This window comes from Dipodascopsis tothii (assembly GCF_038497935.1).
Source record: "Dipodascopsis tothii strain CBS 759.85 unplaced genomic scaffold V1510scaffold_3, whole genome shotgun sequence".
Classification (NCBI taxonomy): domain Eukaryota; kingdom Fungi; phylum Ascomycota; class Lipomycetes; order Lipomycetales; family Lipomycetaceae; genus Neoaidaea; species Neoaidaea tothii.
Genome location: NW_027117987.1, coordinates 437,494 through 450,765, shown reverse-complemented (window position 1 = coordinate 450,765; position 13,272 = coordinate 437,494). Strand labels below are relative to the sequence as shown.

Genomic DNA, 13,272 nt, shown 5'->3' with positions numbered 1-13,272 from the left:
GGCGCGCGATTTCCAATGGGCCGGGCCGGGTCGAACGCCGCGGCGCCGGGCTCGCTAGCGGTAGACACAGCGCTACGCGGCTCTGCGGGTACTATCGTGTGCGGGGCGCGGTAGGCCGCCCCCGCGCGGGCGCATGGCCGTCTATTGCTCTAGGTACATGTTCAGGCCTTGGGCTTGATGTTCAGGATGCAGTGCTGCACGGCGGCCGTGTAGCCGTAGAGGCCGAGGCCGACAATCACGCCCACGGCCTTGTCCGACAGAAACGACTCGTGCCGGAACTTCTCGCGGGTGTGCACGTTCGAGACGTGGACCTCGACAAACGGGATCGACACGCCGACGAGGGCGTCGCGAATGGCCACGCTCGTGTGCGTGTACGCACCCGCGTTGATCACAATCGCATCGACCTTGTCGAGCCGCGCCTGGTGGATGCGGTCGACAATGGCGCCCTCGTGATTGCTCTGGAACGACTCGAGCCGGACGCCGGCGGCCTGGGCCTGCTTGGCGGCTGAGGCCTCGACATCGGCGAGCGTCTCGTAGCCGTAGATCTGCGGCTCACGTGTGCCGAGCAGATTGAGGTTGGGCCCGTTGATGAGCAGGATCGATTGCGCCATGTTGCTGGTTGTGCGGCACGGTCTGGGCGTGCACGGGTTAAATACGGACGGAGGTCAGCCGGCAGCAGCGTCGTTGTGTTAAATTTTCTCCCGACACAACGACGCGTGCCCGGCCACGCCCGCTCCCGCCGACAGCCGAGTACCCGGCGCGACGGCGCAATCGCACGCGAGCCGACTGGGGACGGCCGTGCGAGGCCGCGACGACGGCGGGGGCAGGCGGCGGCGGACGCGACGGGCGTGCGGCGTGGCGTAGCATAGCCGACCGCGGGGAGCCCCTCACGACGCAGCTCTGTCCGTGCTCCGGACCGAGCCGTAGCGCTGGATCCAGCCGTGGACCCACTCCGGACACGGTCCGCCGCCGCCGCGGCCGCGACGCTTGTGCGACGCTGCGGACAGGCCGCCGGCAATGCGCTTTCCCTTTGGGAAACCCTAGCCCCAAGAACTCCCAACGCCCGCGCGCTGCTCGTTCGCGCGTCGCCGCCGGCTGGTTAAACAGTTAGACGGCGCAATGCCACCGGCCGGCCCGAGCTAGAGCGTCTGCAGGCCAGAAGCGGTCTATAACCGAAGCGTGACCTATAAAGCCGGGTTGTTCTCTTGTCTGGGCGCAGCGGTAGCCAGAAAACGCTCGCTCCCTCCGTCGCGTGCTCGTTGTCGAGTCTTGTTCTTTGTCGGTCGTTGTACGGCCGCCGCTCGCGAGATTGAAAAGACCATTGGTGGACGTGGACCCGCGCTCAGCCGACTCAGCCGACTACAGACAGACAGAATGGTGGCTGCGACGACGAAGATCCCCCCTGCGGTCCAAGCCGTGTTTCCTGTGGCGATCCCGTCGATGGACCTGGGCCGCGCGCCGGTGCACGAGCTGGCCGACAAGCTGCCAGAGGCGAAGACCGCCGGCTACCAGGGCATCGAGGTGTTTTATGAGGACCTGAAGTTGCTTGCGCAGTCGTATCCGGACGGCACCTTTGAGGAGCGGTTGTATCGGGCCTGCGAGAAGTTCCGCGCGCTGTGCGACGAGCTGGGCATGGCCATCATCGGCCTGGGCCCGTTCAAGAACTACGACGGCCGTGTGGACGTGGCGCGCCATGCGCACAAGATGGAAAAGCTGCGGGTGTGGTGCCGCATGTGCGACATCCTGGGCACTGATCTGATCCAGGTGCCGACCAACTACAAGATCGAGGGCACGACCGGCGACATTGACGTGCTGGTCAAGCACATGCGCGAGCTCGCCGACTACGGCCTGGCGCGCGAGCCCAAGATCCGCTTCGCCTACGAGGCGCTCTCGTGGGGCACGCACGCCGACACCTGGCAGCGCGCCTGGGAAGTCATTGAGCGCGCGGACCGGCCCAACCTGGGCCTGTGCATGGACACGTTCCACTACGCGGCCGTGGTGTGGGCGGACTGCACGTCCGAGTCGGGCGTGGTGCCGGACGCGGACGCGCGCCTGGCGGCGGACCTGGCCGAGTTCGCGCGCCGCGTGCCGCCCGAGCGAGTGTTCTACGTCCAGCTCAACGACGGCCAGCGGTGCCTGCCGCCGCTGTCGCCGGCGCACCCCGCCTACAACCCGAGCATGAAGTACAACATGATGTGGTCCCGCAGCTTCCGCATCTTCCCGTGCGAGCAGGAGCTCGGCGGGTACCTGCCGCTCGAGCGCATCATGCACTTTCTGCTGTTTGAGTTCGGCTACCGCGGCTGGGTCTCGATGGAGATCTTCCAGCCCGGGCTGTACGAGCCGGACGCGTCCGTGCCGCGCGTGTACGCGCAGCGCGGCATGAAGGGGTGGCTGAAGACCGTCGAGAGCCTGGGCCTGGCGGCGCTGGCCGACAAGACCGTTTCGTGCGCGTGAGCGCCGCACTGCATCTGGCGCGGGCGGCGGAGCGAGCCGCACGGTGTGCGGCGCGGTCCGCGGCCGCGGCTGCCGAGCCGCACGCCGCACGAGCCGCACACCGCGCGGCTCATGAGCCGCACGCTACGCGGCGCCCCCGCGCCGTCCCGCATGTATCGTCAAAGTAATATTCCTGCCAAACCGTCCATATTGTACACATATCCAACTAGCCCAGGAGCCGGTGCATGAGCTCGCTGATGTCGCTGTCGCGCCCGAGCTGCCCCGGGTACGCGCCCAGGTCGCCGAGCTCGCCCTCGGCCGTCTCCGGAAAGCCCTGCTCCCGGCCGAGGCCGTTGATGTAGCCCAGGTTCTGCATGAACTGCTCGAGCCGGGCGCCGTCCCCCGGCGTCTTGAGGAAGAACATCGACAGGTCTGTCGCGTCCTCGTGCTGGCGGAGGCCGTAGAGCGCGTCCGCGGCCGGGCCCGACAGCAGCGAGTCCGCGGTCGACGCCGCCGTCGACGCCGGCGTCACTGCCGGGCCCTCGTCCTCGGCCGCCGACGCCGACTTGAACGACAGCGACAGGACCTGCCAGCTCGCCAGGCTTGACCGCCACACCTTGCCGGCCTCGGTCAGGAACACGCCGGCCTTCTGGAGCAGATCGCCCAGGTTGACGTCTTCGGTCGCCCATTGCGGCGTGAAGATGACCGACACAAACGCAAAGAACTCGAACGTGGGCGGCACAATCGTCCGGAAGTGGTCCTCCGTGATGGCCGAGCACAGCAGGCGGCTCGTCCGCAGCGAGGCGGCCGTGTAGGCGCGGCGCCGGCCGAGATCGTGCGGCCCGGCGCACGTCACCTGCAGCAAGCTGCGCGTCAGCTGGTGCACCAGGTGCAGGTTCAGCAGATACGGCACCGCCGACCGTCCCAGGTCCGGCAGCCGGCAGTGCGCCGGCAGCGCGTTGTCCCAGTCGGCCAGCCGTGCGGCCGTGGCGGTGAAAAACGCGGCCGGGTCCCAGCCCGGCTCGGCCACCGGTCGGCAGCCGCCGGCAGTGACCACGTCGTTCAGCACGCGCGTCAGCCGCACAAGCTCGTTGAACACCGACAGGCACCGGGCCGGCTCGGGGTCGGCCTCGCGGCCGTCCGGCGCCTTCCACGGGTCCCATTCTTCCCACCCGTCGGCTTCAACGGCCACGGGATCCCATTCGCGCAGGCGCAGCGTCGGCAGCTTGCCGAACCTGGCCGCCGCCAGCGTGTCGAGCACGCCGCACGCTGCCCAGGTCCGCCGGCGCGTCGCCTCGGCGGCCGCGTCGGGCCCGGACACGTCCTGGCCGAGCCCAGTCGCCAGGAACAGGCTCTGGTCGAGCGCCGCGTGGCAGGCACGGGTCACAAACTCCCAGGAACGGCGCCACTCGGCCCGGCCCATGTACAGCAGCCCCAGCAGCAGCAGGGCCTGGATGTAGCCTATCGTCGACAGCTTGGGCACCGCGTTCAGCACATACGACGCGTATTCGGCATGCTCGGCCGCGCGCGCGCGATCGTCCGGCGAGCGCGCGACCTGGGCCGTGGCAAGAGCAAAAATCGCCCAGAGAAGACCAAAGTCGTCGGGCAGGTTGTCGGCGGCGACCGGCGGGTCTGAATGCACCAGCCGGACGAGCGAGTACCGCTCGACCATGGGCAGCCAGCTGTGAGTCGACGCGAAGTAGATGTTGAGTAGCGCACGGGAGTTCGACGGCAGGGGCAGGATCCGCAGGGCCTGCTGGTGCCGGGCGAGCCACTGTTCGTCGGCCCCAAAGAGACAATCAAAGAGATTGGGCACGTTGCGGACGTCTGAGGCACCAATCTGACGCTGCAGGTTGCCGAGGACGGCCGAGTCGAGGCCGGAGCTGGCGCCCACGTAGCGCAGACTGCTGGCGTCGGATCGGTGGCGGACAATGCCGCTGCGGTTGAGCGCATAAGAGCCGGGCGCGACGAGCGGATACACGGCTGACAACATCGACGAAAACGACTCCTCGGTAGACGGGGCGGCTAGCAGTGCCGGGACCGGTGTCAGGGGCGGCGCAAGGGCCGTCACGGGGGGCGGCGCGGGCGACGGTGGCAGCGGCGGGGTCGACACGGGCGCCGGTGCGGGGGCCAGCAGCGGTTTGGTGGCCGCAGCCGCCGCCGCCGGCTCGACCTTTGTCGGCGGCGGCGAGACCGACGCGTCTGGCATGGCGACGTCGTCGGTGGCCTTGCCGGCCGGCTCGTCGCGCTTGAGCCGCGGCAGCTGTAGACAGCCAACGAGCGGGTTCTGCGAGCGGTTCTCTCGCTTGAGCGTCGAGTACGACAGCTTGAGCCGCTTGACGGTGTCCTCGAATAGATCACTGGCCGGCGACTCGATCCACGAGCGCTGCAGTGCGGCCTCGTCGGTCATGTCCAGGCGCAGGGCCGGGGAGCTGTCGTCGGCGAGCAGGTCCATGACTTGCTGTTCGGCGGCCTTGTTGGCCGCAAAGACGACCGAGAGCACCCGCTGCAGCAGGATGGCCCGGAGCTCCATCTCGTGGGCGTGGCCGCTCGGCAGGCCGCGCTTCTTGGTCGAGTCCGAGTAGACGCATGTCTGGTTGGAGGCGATGCAGCGGGAGCATATTGGGGTGGTGCCGTCGCACTTTGCTTTCTGGACGCGGCATTGGTTGCAGGCCAGCGCGACGCGCCGTCGCTTGGAGTCGTCCATGGCGTAGGTGGTGGCCGCCCGGGGGTATCTATGTTCCGGCGGCCGAGGGTTCCGGGGTGGTCGGAGCGGAGGCTGTGCGCGCCGAGCTCGACGCCTCGCGCTCGGCGGGCCCGGAAGAGGGGTTAGGGCTACCCCACACCGGGCCCACGTTTAGCCGGCGAGCCGCACCGGGTGCGGCGCGCCCCCGCCCGCGGACGCGCGGAACCGCGGGGCCGGCGGGGCACGGGTATCAGGTGGCCGGATCTGCAGGGATCGCCACAGCGCATGCGCCCGTCGAGAAAGCCAGCGGCCCGCGCTGTCGGCTGCGTGCCAAGCACCGGCGGTGCGCCGCACAGCGGGGCGGTGCGCCGCACAGCGTGCGGCGCCCGCCGCGCTCAGCGCGCAGGGCCGCGCAGCTCTCAACGGCGGCTCGTTTAGTGGCGCAATTTCGCTTAGGCGCGACCTAAGTCATTCGCGAGAGGTCCCGGGTTCAATTCCCGGTTGAGCCCTTTTTGCTCGGCCGGGCGCCGCCCGGCGCCACGCGCTGAGGCGCAGGTGGCTCGCGCAACGGCGCGGCCCGTGCTCAGGAACAGTCACGTGACATATGCAATGCTATTTACACTCAACGGCCCTCCCAGGGCACCAGCACCGCGTGGCACGCGGACCAGCCGCCGCGGTGCGCGGCAAACTCGGCCGTGACGCCTTGCGGCACGGCCGACGACCGTCCCGCCGGCCACCCGGTCACCTTCTCGCCGTCGGAGGAGCCGCCGACCGCTCTAAAGAGATACGACAGCACCATGTCGCTCCAGAGCCACGACAGCGCGCCCTGGTCGATGTGCATCGAGTCCTTCCACTGCACGTCAAACCCGTAAGCCAGCCGGCCCCACTCGAAGACCTCGATGCCCATGTCTGCTGCGACCTGGCGGCTGACGCGGTCCAGCGAGACGGCGTCGATGTTCATAGACATGGAGCCCCGTTTGGGCGTCAGCGCCCGGTACATCATCGGCGTGTCCGGAAACGCAGCGCGGATGTGCTTGACAAACGCCCGCATGCGATGCGAGAAAAAGCGCACCTGATCCCAAGTGACCTGGTCGGGTATGCAAGGACCGTTGGGACACTGGTGGATCCAGACCGGATTGGCTGCCGGCTTGGGCTCGGCCGGCTTTGCCTTGGCCGCCTCGTCGTGCTGGTGTTTTTGGCGCTCGAGTGCGGCGAAAAACTCAGCCGCCTTGTCACGCTTGGCCAGCCGCTTGTGCGTCTCTGCGGGCTTGCCTGTGGGCTCTGGTGGGGGCTTGGGGTCGACCGTTGGCGCCGCCTTTGGCTCGGCCTTGGGCTCGGCCTTGGGCTCGGCCTTGGGCTCGGCCTTGGGCTCGGCCTTGGGCTCCGTCTTTGTGATCCGCTTGCCGCCGTAGTGCCGGCTCATCTCCATGAACGCACGCGAGTCCCACAGGCCCGACTGGTACAGGATCAGGTCGGGTCGGACGCCGTCAGAGCCGCGAACGTCCGGCATGGTGTCTTGGTAGATCTCGTGCCACCGGTCCTCGAACGCCACGACCTTCATGTGCTCCTCCCACCACCACGTCGGCCGGTAGGTGAACATGGACGGCACGTGCCACTGGTAGATTGTGAAGTTGAGTGCCGGGACGTGGCAGAAGGCCGTTGTCTGGCGGGTGCCGTGTTCTTCGTTCGGCCGTGTCTGCAGCTGGAGACCCAGTTCCAGGCAAAAATGGCTGACCATGAGCCGGTCGATCGAGTCGCCGAGCAGGAGCACGCGCTTGTGGTGGACCCAGAACATGTCCTGGACCAGGGCCTTCTCGGCGTTGGTCAGGTGGTGCTTGTCTTTGGCCATGGCTTGGACCAGATCATGGTACCGGACCATTTTGGCCATCCAGGTCGGCGCGGCCGAGTCCGCGAGCTCCTCGGCGGTCAGCCCGTCGCCGACGAGCTCCATGGCGTCCACGGACGCGTCGCGGGGATATGTTGCCGAGTCCGGCAGCGTGATCGACTGCAGCGTCCTGTACGGGACCCAGCGCGTCTTGCGGTAGTCGCCCGGATGGAACAGGTAGCCTGGGGCGCGAAACGGATCGGCGCAATCGCCGGTCGGACGGGCCACGCGCTCGACCGTGACGGACGCGGTCTGGGTCTCGAGCCGGACGTGGGTCTCGACCACGGTCTCGACGGCGGTCGCGGTCGTCACGGACGTCACATAGACCGTTGTCGGCACGGCCACAGTCACGGCGACCGTGACCGGCTCCGGCCGGGCCAGGTGCTCGATGTTGTCAAACAGATCAACGTAGTCGCCCGAGTGCACGAGCTGGTACGCGATGCGCGCCAGGAAGCTGACGACGAGCAGCGCGGCCAGCAGCCGCGGCCGCACAAAGACCGACGCCAGCCGGACGAACAGGTGCCGCGAGCGCGCGCCCGACGGCGCAAGGTGTGACATTGGCGTCCTGGGCGGCCGTCTCCGGCTTTTATGCGGGCCGGCAACCAGGTCGGAGCCGCGGCAGGAGCCGCACAAGGCATTAGCGGAAATTACACCGCCGATGCCAAACGCCAGCTACGTGCGACCGGGCCCCGACCCTCCGCGATGCCTTTCTGGGAAGCGCTAGAACCGTACCTACGGCCAGCCCCGGCGGCACGCCGGCTGCATATTGCTCCGCCCGGGAGTCGGCCGGTCGTCCGCCGGCTGCCAACGGCGGCTGGGCGTGCTGTGCGACCCCAAAGCGCGGGCTTACCCGAGCTGGGCGCGATATGGCCGCCGCGATGCGCGCCCGGTCTTGGCGCCCCTTCCTGGGGCATGCGGCATGGCAGGGTGATCGCCGGCGTGTCCCGCGAGCCATCCCTGGGCCCGGCTAGGAACTGGGCGGGCTGTGCTGCTGCCGGCGGGCGCCCGGCCAGTGGCTGGACGACGCCAGCTGCTGCCTGCCGGCCCGGCCCGCCCGCTTGTTCGCGTTGCTACTGTCACAGCGGCGTCCAGACGTGGCTTCGGGCTGCAGGCCGACGGACGGCCCGCTTGACCTAAAAGGCAAGCGTACTAGTTGAGACGACTATCAAGCGAGATAGCATTGAGTGGGATGCTGCAGCCGGCTGCGAGATGCGGGAAGCCACCTGCTGTATTTGGCTAGCGCTGTGCGTCGCTCTGGTGCGCGCTGTGCCGCACGCTCCGAGGGCCAGGTCGTGTGCGAATCTAGATCGGTGGGGACCAAGGGCGACCGAAGCGGCTAGCCCAGGGCTGTGCTGCATGGTGCGACGAGCGGTGCAGGAATGCGGGGCGGCTGCCGCGCCACCTGCGCCGCGCACCGCCACTCCCAGGCACGCGCCACAGCACCGCCGCACCAGCCGCAGCGCCGCGTGAGTCACGGCCACTGGGATCGGACCACACGTCACGTGCTCGCCGGGCCCGAAAAAAAAAGAGTAATTTTTTCGGCCGCGACGACCAACGGCCACCACGACCCGAGGTAAGCTCAGGCGCAGCAGACGGCGGCCGCGGCAGCGGCGCGCACAGCGGCACGGCGGCGTGGCCCGCCGCCGTCGCCCAATGCGGCCGGCCCGCGCCCCGCCGTGCGCGCAATGGCCGGCAGCGCTGACGTCCAGAACGATAGAATGGATCTCGTCAACCACCTCACAGACCGGCTGCTGTTCGCGGTCCCCAAGAGTAAGTGGCCTTTGGCGCGCACGCTGACGTCTCAGAGGGCCGGCTGTACCAGCAGTGCCTCGACCTGCTGCAGGGCGCCGACATCAAGTTCAACCGGTCGCACCGGCTGGACATCGCCCTCTCGACCAACCTGCCCATCGCGCTGGTGTTCCTGCCCGCGGCCGACATCCCGCGGTTCGTCGGCGAGGGCCGCGTGTCGCTCGGCATCACCGGCCAGGACCAGGTCGCCGAGTCCGAGATGGACGTCCACGAGCTGTTTGAGCTCGGCTTCGGCAACTGCAAGCTGCAGGTGCAGGCGCCCGAGGGCACGGTCAAGGACCCCCGCGAGCTGATCGGCAAGAACGTGGTCACGTCGTTCACGAACCTGACCGAGAAGTACTTCCGGGCGCTCGAGTCCGAGGCCGCCAACGGCGCCGCCGTCGCCGGCGCGCCGCTCAAGACGCGCATCAAGCACGTCGGCGGCAGTGTCGAGGCCGCGTGCGCGCTGGGCGTTGCCGACGGCATTGTCGACCTGGTCGAGTCGGGCGAGACCATGCGCGCGGCCGGCCTCGAGGCGATCTCGACCGTGTTCGAGACCGGCGCCGTGCTGATCGCGTCCAAGACGCCGTCGCACCCCGAGCTGGTCCAGACGATCAAGGCGCGCATTGAGGGCGTCATCGCCGCGCAGAACTACGTGTTGTGCAACTACAACGTGCCGCGCGCGCGTCTGGAGATGGCCACGAGCATCACGCCCGGCCGCCGCGCGGCGACCGTGTCGCCCCTGGAGGACCCCGAGTGGGTCGCCGTCAGCAGCATGGTGCGCAAGAAGAACATTGCGAGCATCATGGACCAGCTCAAGGAGAACGGCGCCGAGGACATCCTGGTGTTCAACATCTCCAACTGCCGCGTGTAGACGGCGCAAAAGTGGCTTGTTTGTATTGCAATGTACTCTACCGGATCAGACGTCGGGCCGGACGACGACCGCGTCCGCCACGAGCTGTAGGGCGTCGCTGGAGATCGCGATGTCAGTGTTGGTGCCGACGACGCTGCCGTTTTTGGCGAGCAGGTCGAGGATTGTGTACGACAGCAGCCGCCGGCCGAACGCGGCGTCGATCGGCTCCGCGTCGAGCGTGAGGTCGACGGCCGGGGCGTCCGGCCGGGGCGGCCGCGGCGGCGTGCTGCCGAGCCTCTCGTCGGGCCGTGGCGGCAGCGGCGGTGTGTCGTCCGGCCGCGGCGGCAGCGGCGGCGTGCTGTCCGAGCACGCGGACGAGTCCGGATCGGACGAGGACGCGCGGTCGCGGTACCGGCCGCGCAGGTGGTTGTGTAGGCGGCGCAGGTGGCCGGGCTCACGTGCGGTCGGCATTTCGCAGAGAGAGGTGCCGGCGGCCGCCGCGATCCGGCGCATCAGGCACGTTGCCACCATGCACACCATGATCCCGCAGTCACTGCCATTGGCCTGCTGCGGTGTCCGCACGGCGTACAGCTTCAGGCCGGGCACGCCCAGCAGCAAGGCCATCTTGTGCGCGACCGTGCGGGCGTCGTCCAGGTTGGCGTCGCCCAGGGAATCGTAGTAATACGCCCGCGCCGTCGCCCGGTCGACCACCAGCAGCGACCAGTGGCTGCCCCCCTCGGCCATCTCGACCATCTGGTTGTCGTTCACGGGCATGAACACGTACCGCGAGCGGTCCAGCGGCGGCAGGGCCGACACCAGGCCGGCCGGGTCGTCCGAGTTGGCCAGCAAGAAGACCATGGACGGCCGCAGGAGGACAATGGCCCAGTCGGGGTACTGCCCGTTGAAGTCGTTGAGCTCGGTCCGCTCGACGTACTCGAACCAGAACGTCAGGTTGTTGTCATTGAGCCACTGGCCCGTCTGGAGGTTGTCAAAGTCCTCGCGGTAGACGGCGACGTCAAAGTCTGGGGTCAGTGCGCACGCGGCCGGACCTACACTCAAGCACGATATCCGATCGTTTCATCTGGCGTCAGCGGGCACGCGCCCAGACGAACCGTCAGCACACGCACGAGCGTCCGGCACAGCCGTACGAGACCACGTTTGGTGCCTGCGCCCTGCTCGACCATGGTGTGGCGAGCTGGGAGACGTGCGGGCGGCGGTATGTCGCGACCGGCGCGGGGCAGCCGTGGTGTGTTCGGGCAGACGCAGCGATGCGCGGGGTGTCGTCAGCAGATCGCCGGCGATCGCGCGGCGGTGCGGTGGCAGCAGGCCGGATTGCAAACGGAGGACGGCGCGGCGATGACTAAGCATGCCGTCAGCGGGTTGCCCTGGCAACGGCCCACGGTTGCCCTGGCAACGCCCGCGACCTTGGCGGCGCCGCCGCGCAGGGATCTGCGCCGCCGCGAGTCGGCCGGCTGCCTGCAGCTCCGCGGAACGACCGGCGGGCGGCGCGGCCGCGGCCCGCAGCCACGATGCGCGTGGCGCGCACTGCCAGCGTAGGGCGCAGCTCGCAGCTCGCCAGCAGCCACTTACGCAGCGGCACGTAGAAGACCCTAGGCGTACGTGGCCGCCAATGCCCGGCCCCTGCGTACGTGTGTCTGGCCAACCCGCCGGATGGGGCGTACGGTCGGCAGAGCCGACGCGGTCGTGATGCGCGGGGTTGCCCGGGCAACGCTGCGGCAGGAACAACGAGCGCGGGGCGGCCGGGTGACGCGGTTGGCCCGGCAACCGTCACGTTGGCCCGGCAACGGCGGCCGGACCGGGACGTTTACCCGGCCGCGAACGTTCTTCAACATTCTGGTCTCGTGTTACTCGCAGCCTGCTGGACAAGTCGAACATAACCTCAGGCGTCGGCAGTGCCTTATTCCCGTGTTCTTCGCCCGCCAGCTCCTCAGTATTTGACTCCACGCTACGCGCACCGGCGCACATCTCCTGCCCGACTTTTGGCAACTCAGATCGCCCAGACCATCGACAAATGAGCAACCCCACAGACGACAGCGGCTGGACGGGCGACGGCTCCAGCCCTGGAGCCGGCGGGCCGGCGGCCGGCACGACCGGCGCCGCGCCCGGCTCGTTCTTCCTGATCAACTACTCCTTCACGTTCGTGCCCCAGAACGCGGACGGCGACGGCGAGCGCGGCGACGAGGGCCGCGAGGAGCGCCCTGTCAACGGCTTCGTTATCTACGGCGTGCCCCCCGTGTTTGACCAGTCTGTATGGAACGCCATGGGTGTGGCCGCCGAGTTTGCGTTCGGCGTGCCGCAGCAGCGTGCCAAGCGCCACGCCACCAAGGCGGCTATCGAGGCGCTCAAGAAGATACCGGTGGAGACGCTGCCGGAAGACGATCGCAAGTGCTCGATCTGCTTTGACGAGTACACACCGCTACCGGCGGCGGCAGAGGACCGGCCGGAGGGCGCGGCGGAGCCGGCGGCGGACGCGGTGCCCGCTGCAGAGCCGGCGGAGCCGGCGGCGGCCGCTGGCGCCGCCGCCACGGATGCCGAGGCGGCCGCCGAGCCTGCCGAGCCGACCGCAGCGGCGCCCACCGCCGCCCACTCTACCGAGCCGGTGGACCACAGCCCGCTGGAAATGCCGTGCGGCCACGTCTTTGGCGCCGATTGTCTGCGCCTGTGGCTGCGCTCGTCTGTGACGTGCCCGCTTTGCCGCACCGCCGTCGAGGACGAGCAGACCCCCGCGCCCGCGCCTGCGCCCGCGTCCGCGCCGGCCGCGGCCGCCAATGACGCGGACACGCCGGCGGACGAGCCCGCGGCGGCGCCCGCGCCCACGCCTGCGCACTCGTTTTTCCTCTCGCCTGTGTTCCGCATTTTTTCGCGCCGCAACAACGACGACTCGGCTGCGTCGACGCCCGCGGCTGGCACGCCCGCCGAGCCGCGCGAGCCGCGCGACGACGACCACCAGGACCAGACGCACTTTACGTTCCACCTGTCCTCGCGGCTGCCGCGGCTCGTGCCGCGGCCCTCCGGCGCGCCCGCGCCGCCGCCGTCGGCTACCGAGCCCGCCACCGGCACGCCCTACGCCACACGCCACCACCCCTACTCGCGCGCGTCGTCGGCCGCGCCCGCGTCGTCTACGTCGTCGATGCTGCAGCGGCCGGCGCCGTCGCCGCGCGACGAGATGCTCGCAGCCGTGCTCGAGCGCACCGACATGCACTGCGCCTCGGCCGCCGTCGGGCTGTGTGACACCACGGACCCGTCGTCGCTGCTCCGCCTCGAGTGCGGCCACAGCTACCACGAGGACTGCCTGCGCACAGCCATGACCGCCCACGGAGACGCGCATATCCCCAACCTGCGCGACATTGACAACGCCGGCCCCCGCGCGCAGCGCGACATCTGGTGCATGCGCTGCCGCCGCTACCGTCCGGTCGACTGCTAGCGCCTGGACTCTGCATTGCCGCCTGCATCTGTTTTTTGTGTACAATATTGGGGAATGGTGTCCTGCATTGGTAGATTAATGATATTACGACAATCTGCAGCCACGTTCGTATCGAGCGCCACCGCCACACGGTGTCTGCCGGTGTCTGTGACCCGGTGACTGAGCTGGCACCGCGCACCGCC

General features: G+C 69.0%; 8 protein-coding genes across 8 annotated transcripts; 4 read left to right on the top strand and 4 right to left on the bottom strand.

Moving 5' to 3' along the window:
* Positions 1 to 92: 92 nt before the first annotated feature.
* Positions 93 to 814, bottom strand: V1510DRAFT_411018 (Dehydroquinase). The gene has a single exon (XM_066932825.1). It carries the CDS (start codon positions 609 to 611, stop codon positions 162 to 164), a length of 450 nt encoding a protein of 149 aa, XP_066791273.1. The 5' UTR covers positions 612 to 814; the 3' UTR covers positions 93 to 161.
* Positions 815 to 1,072: 258 nt separating this feature from the next.
* On the top strand, positions 1,073 to 2,479 carry V1510DRAFT_389413 (xylose isomerase-like protein). The gene has a single exon (XM_066931731.1). The coding sequence runs from the start codon at positions 1,375 to 1,377 to the stop codon at positions 2,452 to 2,454; it is 1,080 nt and encodes a 359-aa protein (XP_066791272.1). The 5' UTR covers positions 1,073 to 1,374; the 3' UTR covers positions 2,455 to 2,479.
* Positions 2,480 to 2,611: 132 nt separating this feature from the next.
* On the bottom strand, positions 2,612 to 5,245 carry V1510DRAFT_447110 (uncharacterized protein). The gene has a single exon (XM_066935742.1). It carries the CDS (start codon positions 5,138 to 5,140, stop codon positions 2,660 to 2,662), a length of 2,481 nt encoding a protein of 826 aa, XP_066791271.1. The 5' UTR covers positions 5,141 to 5,245; the 3' UTR covers positions 2,612 to 2,659.
* A 496-nt stretch (positions 5,246 to 5,741) lies between these two features.
* On the bottom strand, positions 5,742 to 7,797 carry V1510DRAFT_389409 (uncharacterized protein; the record flags this gene model as incomplete). Its single annotated transcript, XM_066931730.1, has 2 exons — positions 6,423 to 7,797; positions 5,742 to 6,206 (listed from the first exon to the last, which is right to left on the bottom strand). Exons 1-2 carry the CDS (start codon positions 7,560 to 7,562, stop codon positions 5,742 to 5,744), a joined length of 1,605 nt encoding a protein of 534 aa, XP_066791270.1. The 5' UTR covers positions 7,563 to 7,797.
* A 374-nt stretch (positions 7,798 to 8,171) lies between these two features.
* V1510DRAFT_411010 (uncharacterized protein) lies at positions 8,172 to 8,531 on the top strand. Its single transcript, XM_066932824.1, has one exon. It carries the CDS (start codon positions 8,214 to 8,216, stop codon positions 8,472 to 8,474), a length of 261 nt encoding a protein of 86 aa, XP_066791269.1. The 5' UTR covers positions 8,172 to 8,213; the 3' UTR covers positions 8,475 to 8,531.
* A 191-nt stretch (positions 8,532 to 8,722) lies between these two features.
* Positions 8,723 to 9,666, top strand: V1510DRAFT_401106 (uncharacterized protein; the record flags this gene model as incomplete). Its single annotated transcript, XM_066932005.1, has 2 exons — positions 8,723 to 8,774; positions 8,810 to 9,666. The coding sequence occupies 2 exons, from the start codon at positions 8,723 to 8,725 to the stop codon at positions 9,664 to 9,666; spliced, it is 909 nt and encodes a 302-aa protein (XP_066791268.1).
* Positions 9,561 to 11,016, bottom strand: V1510DRAFT_411006 (uncharacterized protein). Its single transcript, XM_066932823.1, has 3 exons — positions 10,758 to 11,016; positions 10,699 to 10,726; positions 9,561 to 10,667 (listed from the first exon to the last, which is right to left on the bottom strand). Exons 1-3 carry the CDS (start codon positions 10,827 to 10,829, stop codon positions 9,712 to 9,714), a joined length of 1,056 nt encoding a protein of 351 aa, XP_066791267.1. The 5' UTR covers positions 10,830 to 11,016; the 3' UTR covers positions 9,561 to 9,711.
* Positions 11,017 to 11,532: 516 nt separating this feature from the next.
* On the top strand, positions 11,533 to 13,195 carry V1510DRAFT_428261 (uncharacterized protein). Its single transcript, XM_066935259.1, has one exon. The coding sequence runs from the start codon at positions 11,678 to 11,680 to the stop codon at positions 13,088 to 13,090; it is 1,413 nt and encodes a 470-aa protein (XP_066791266.1). The 5' UTR covers positions 11,533 to 11,677; the 3' UTR covers positions 13,091 to 13,195.
* Positions 13,196 to 13,272: the final 77 nt, after the last annotated feature.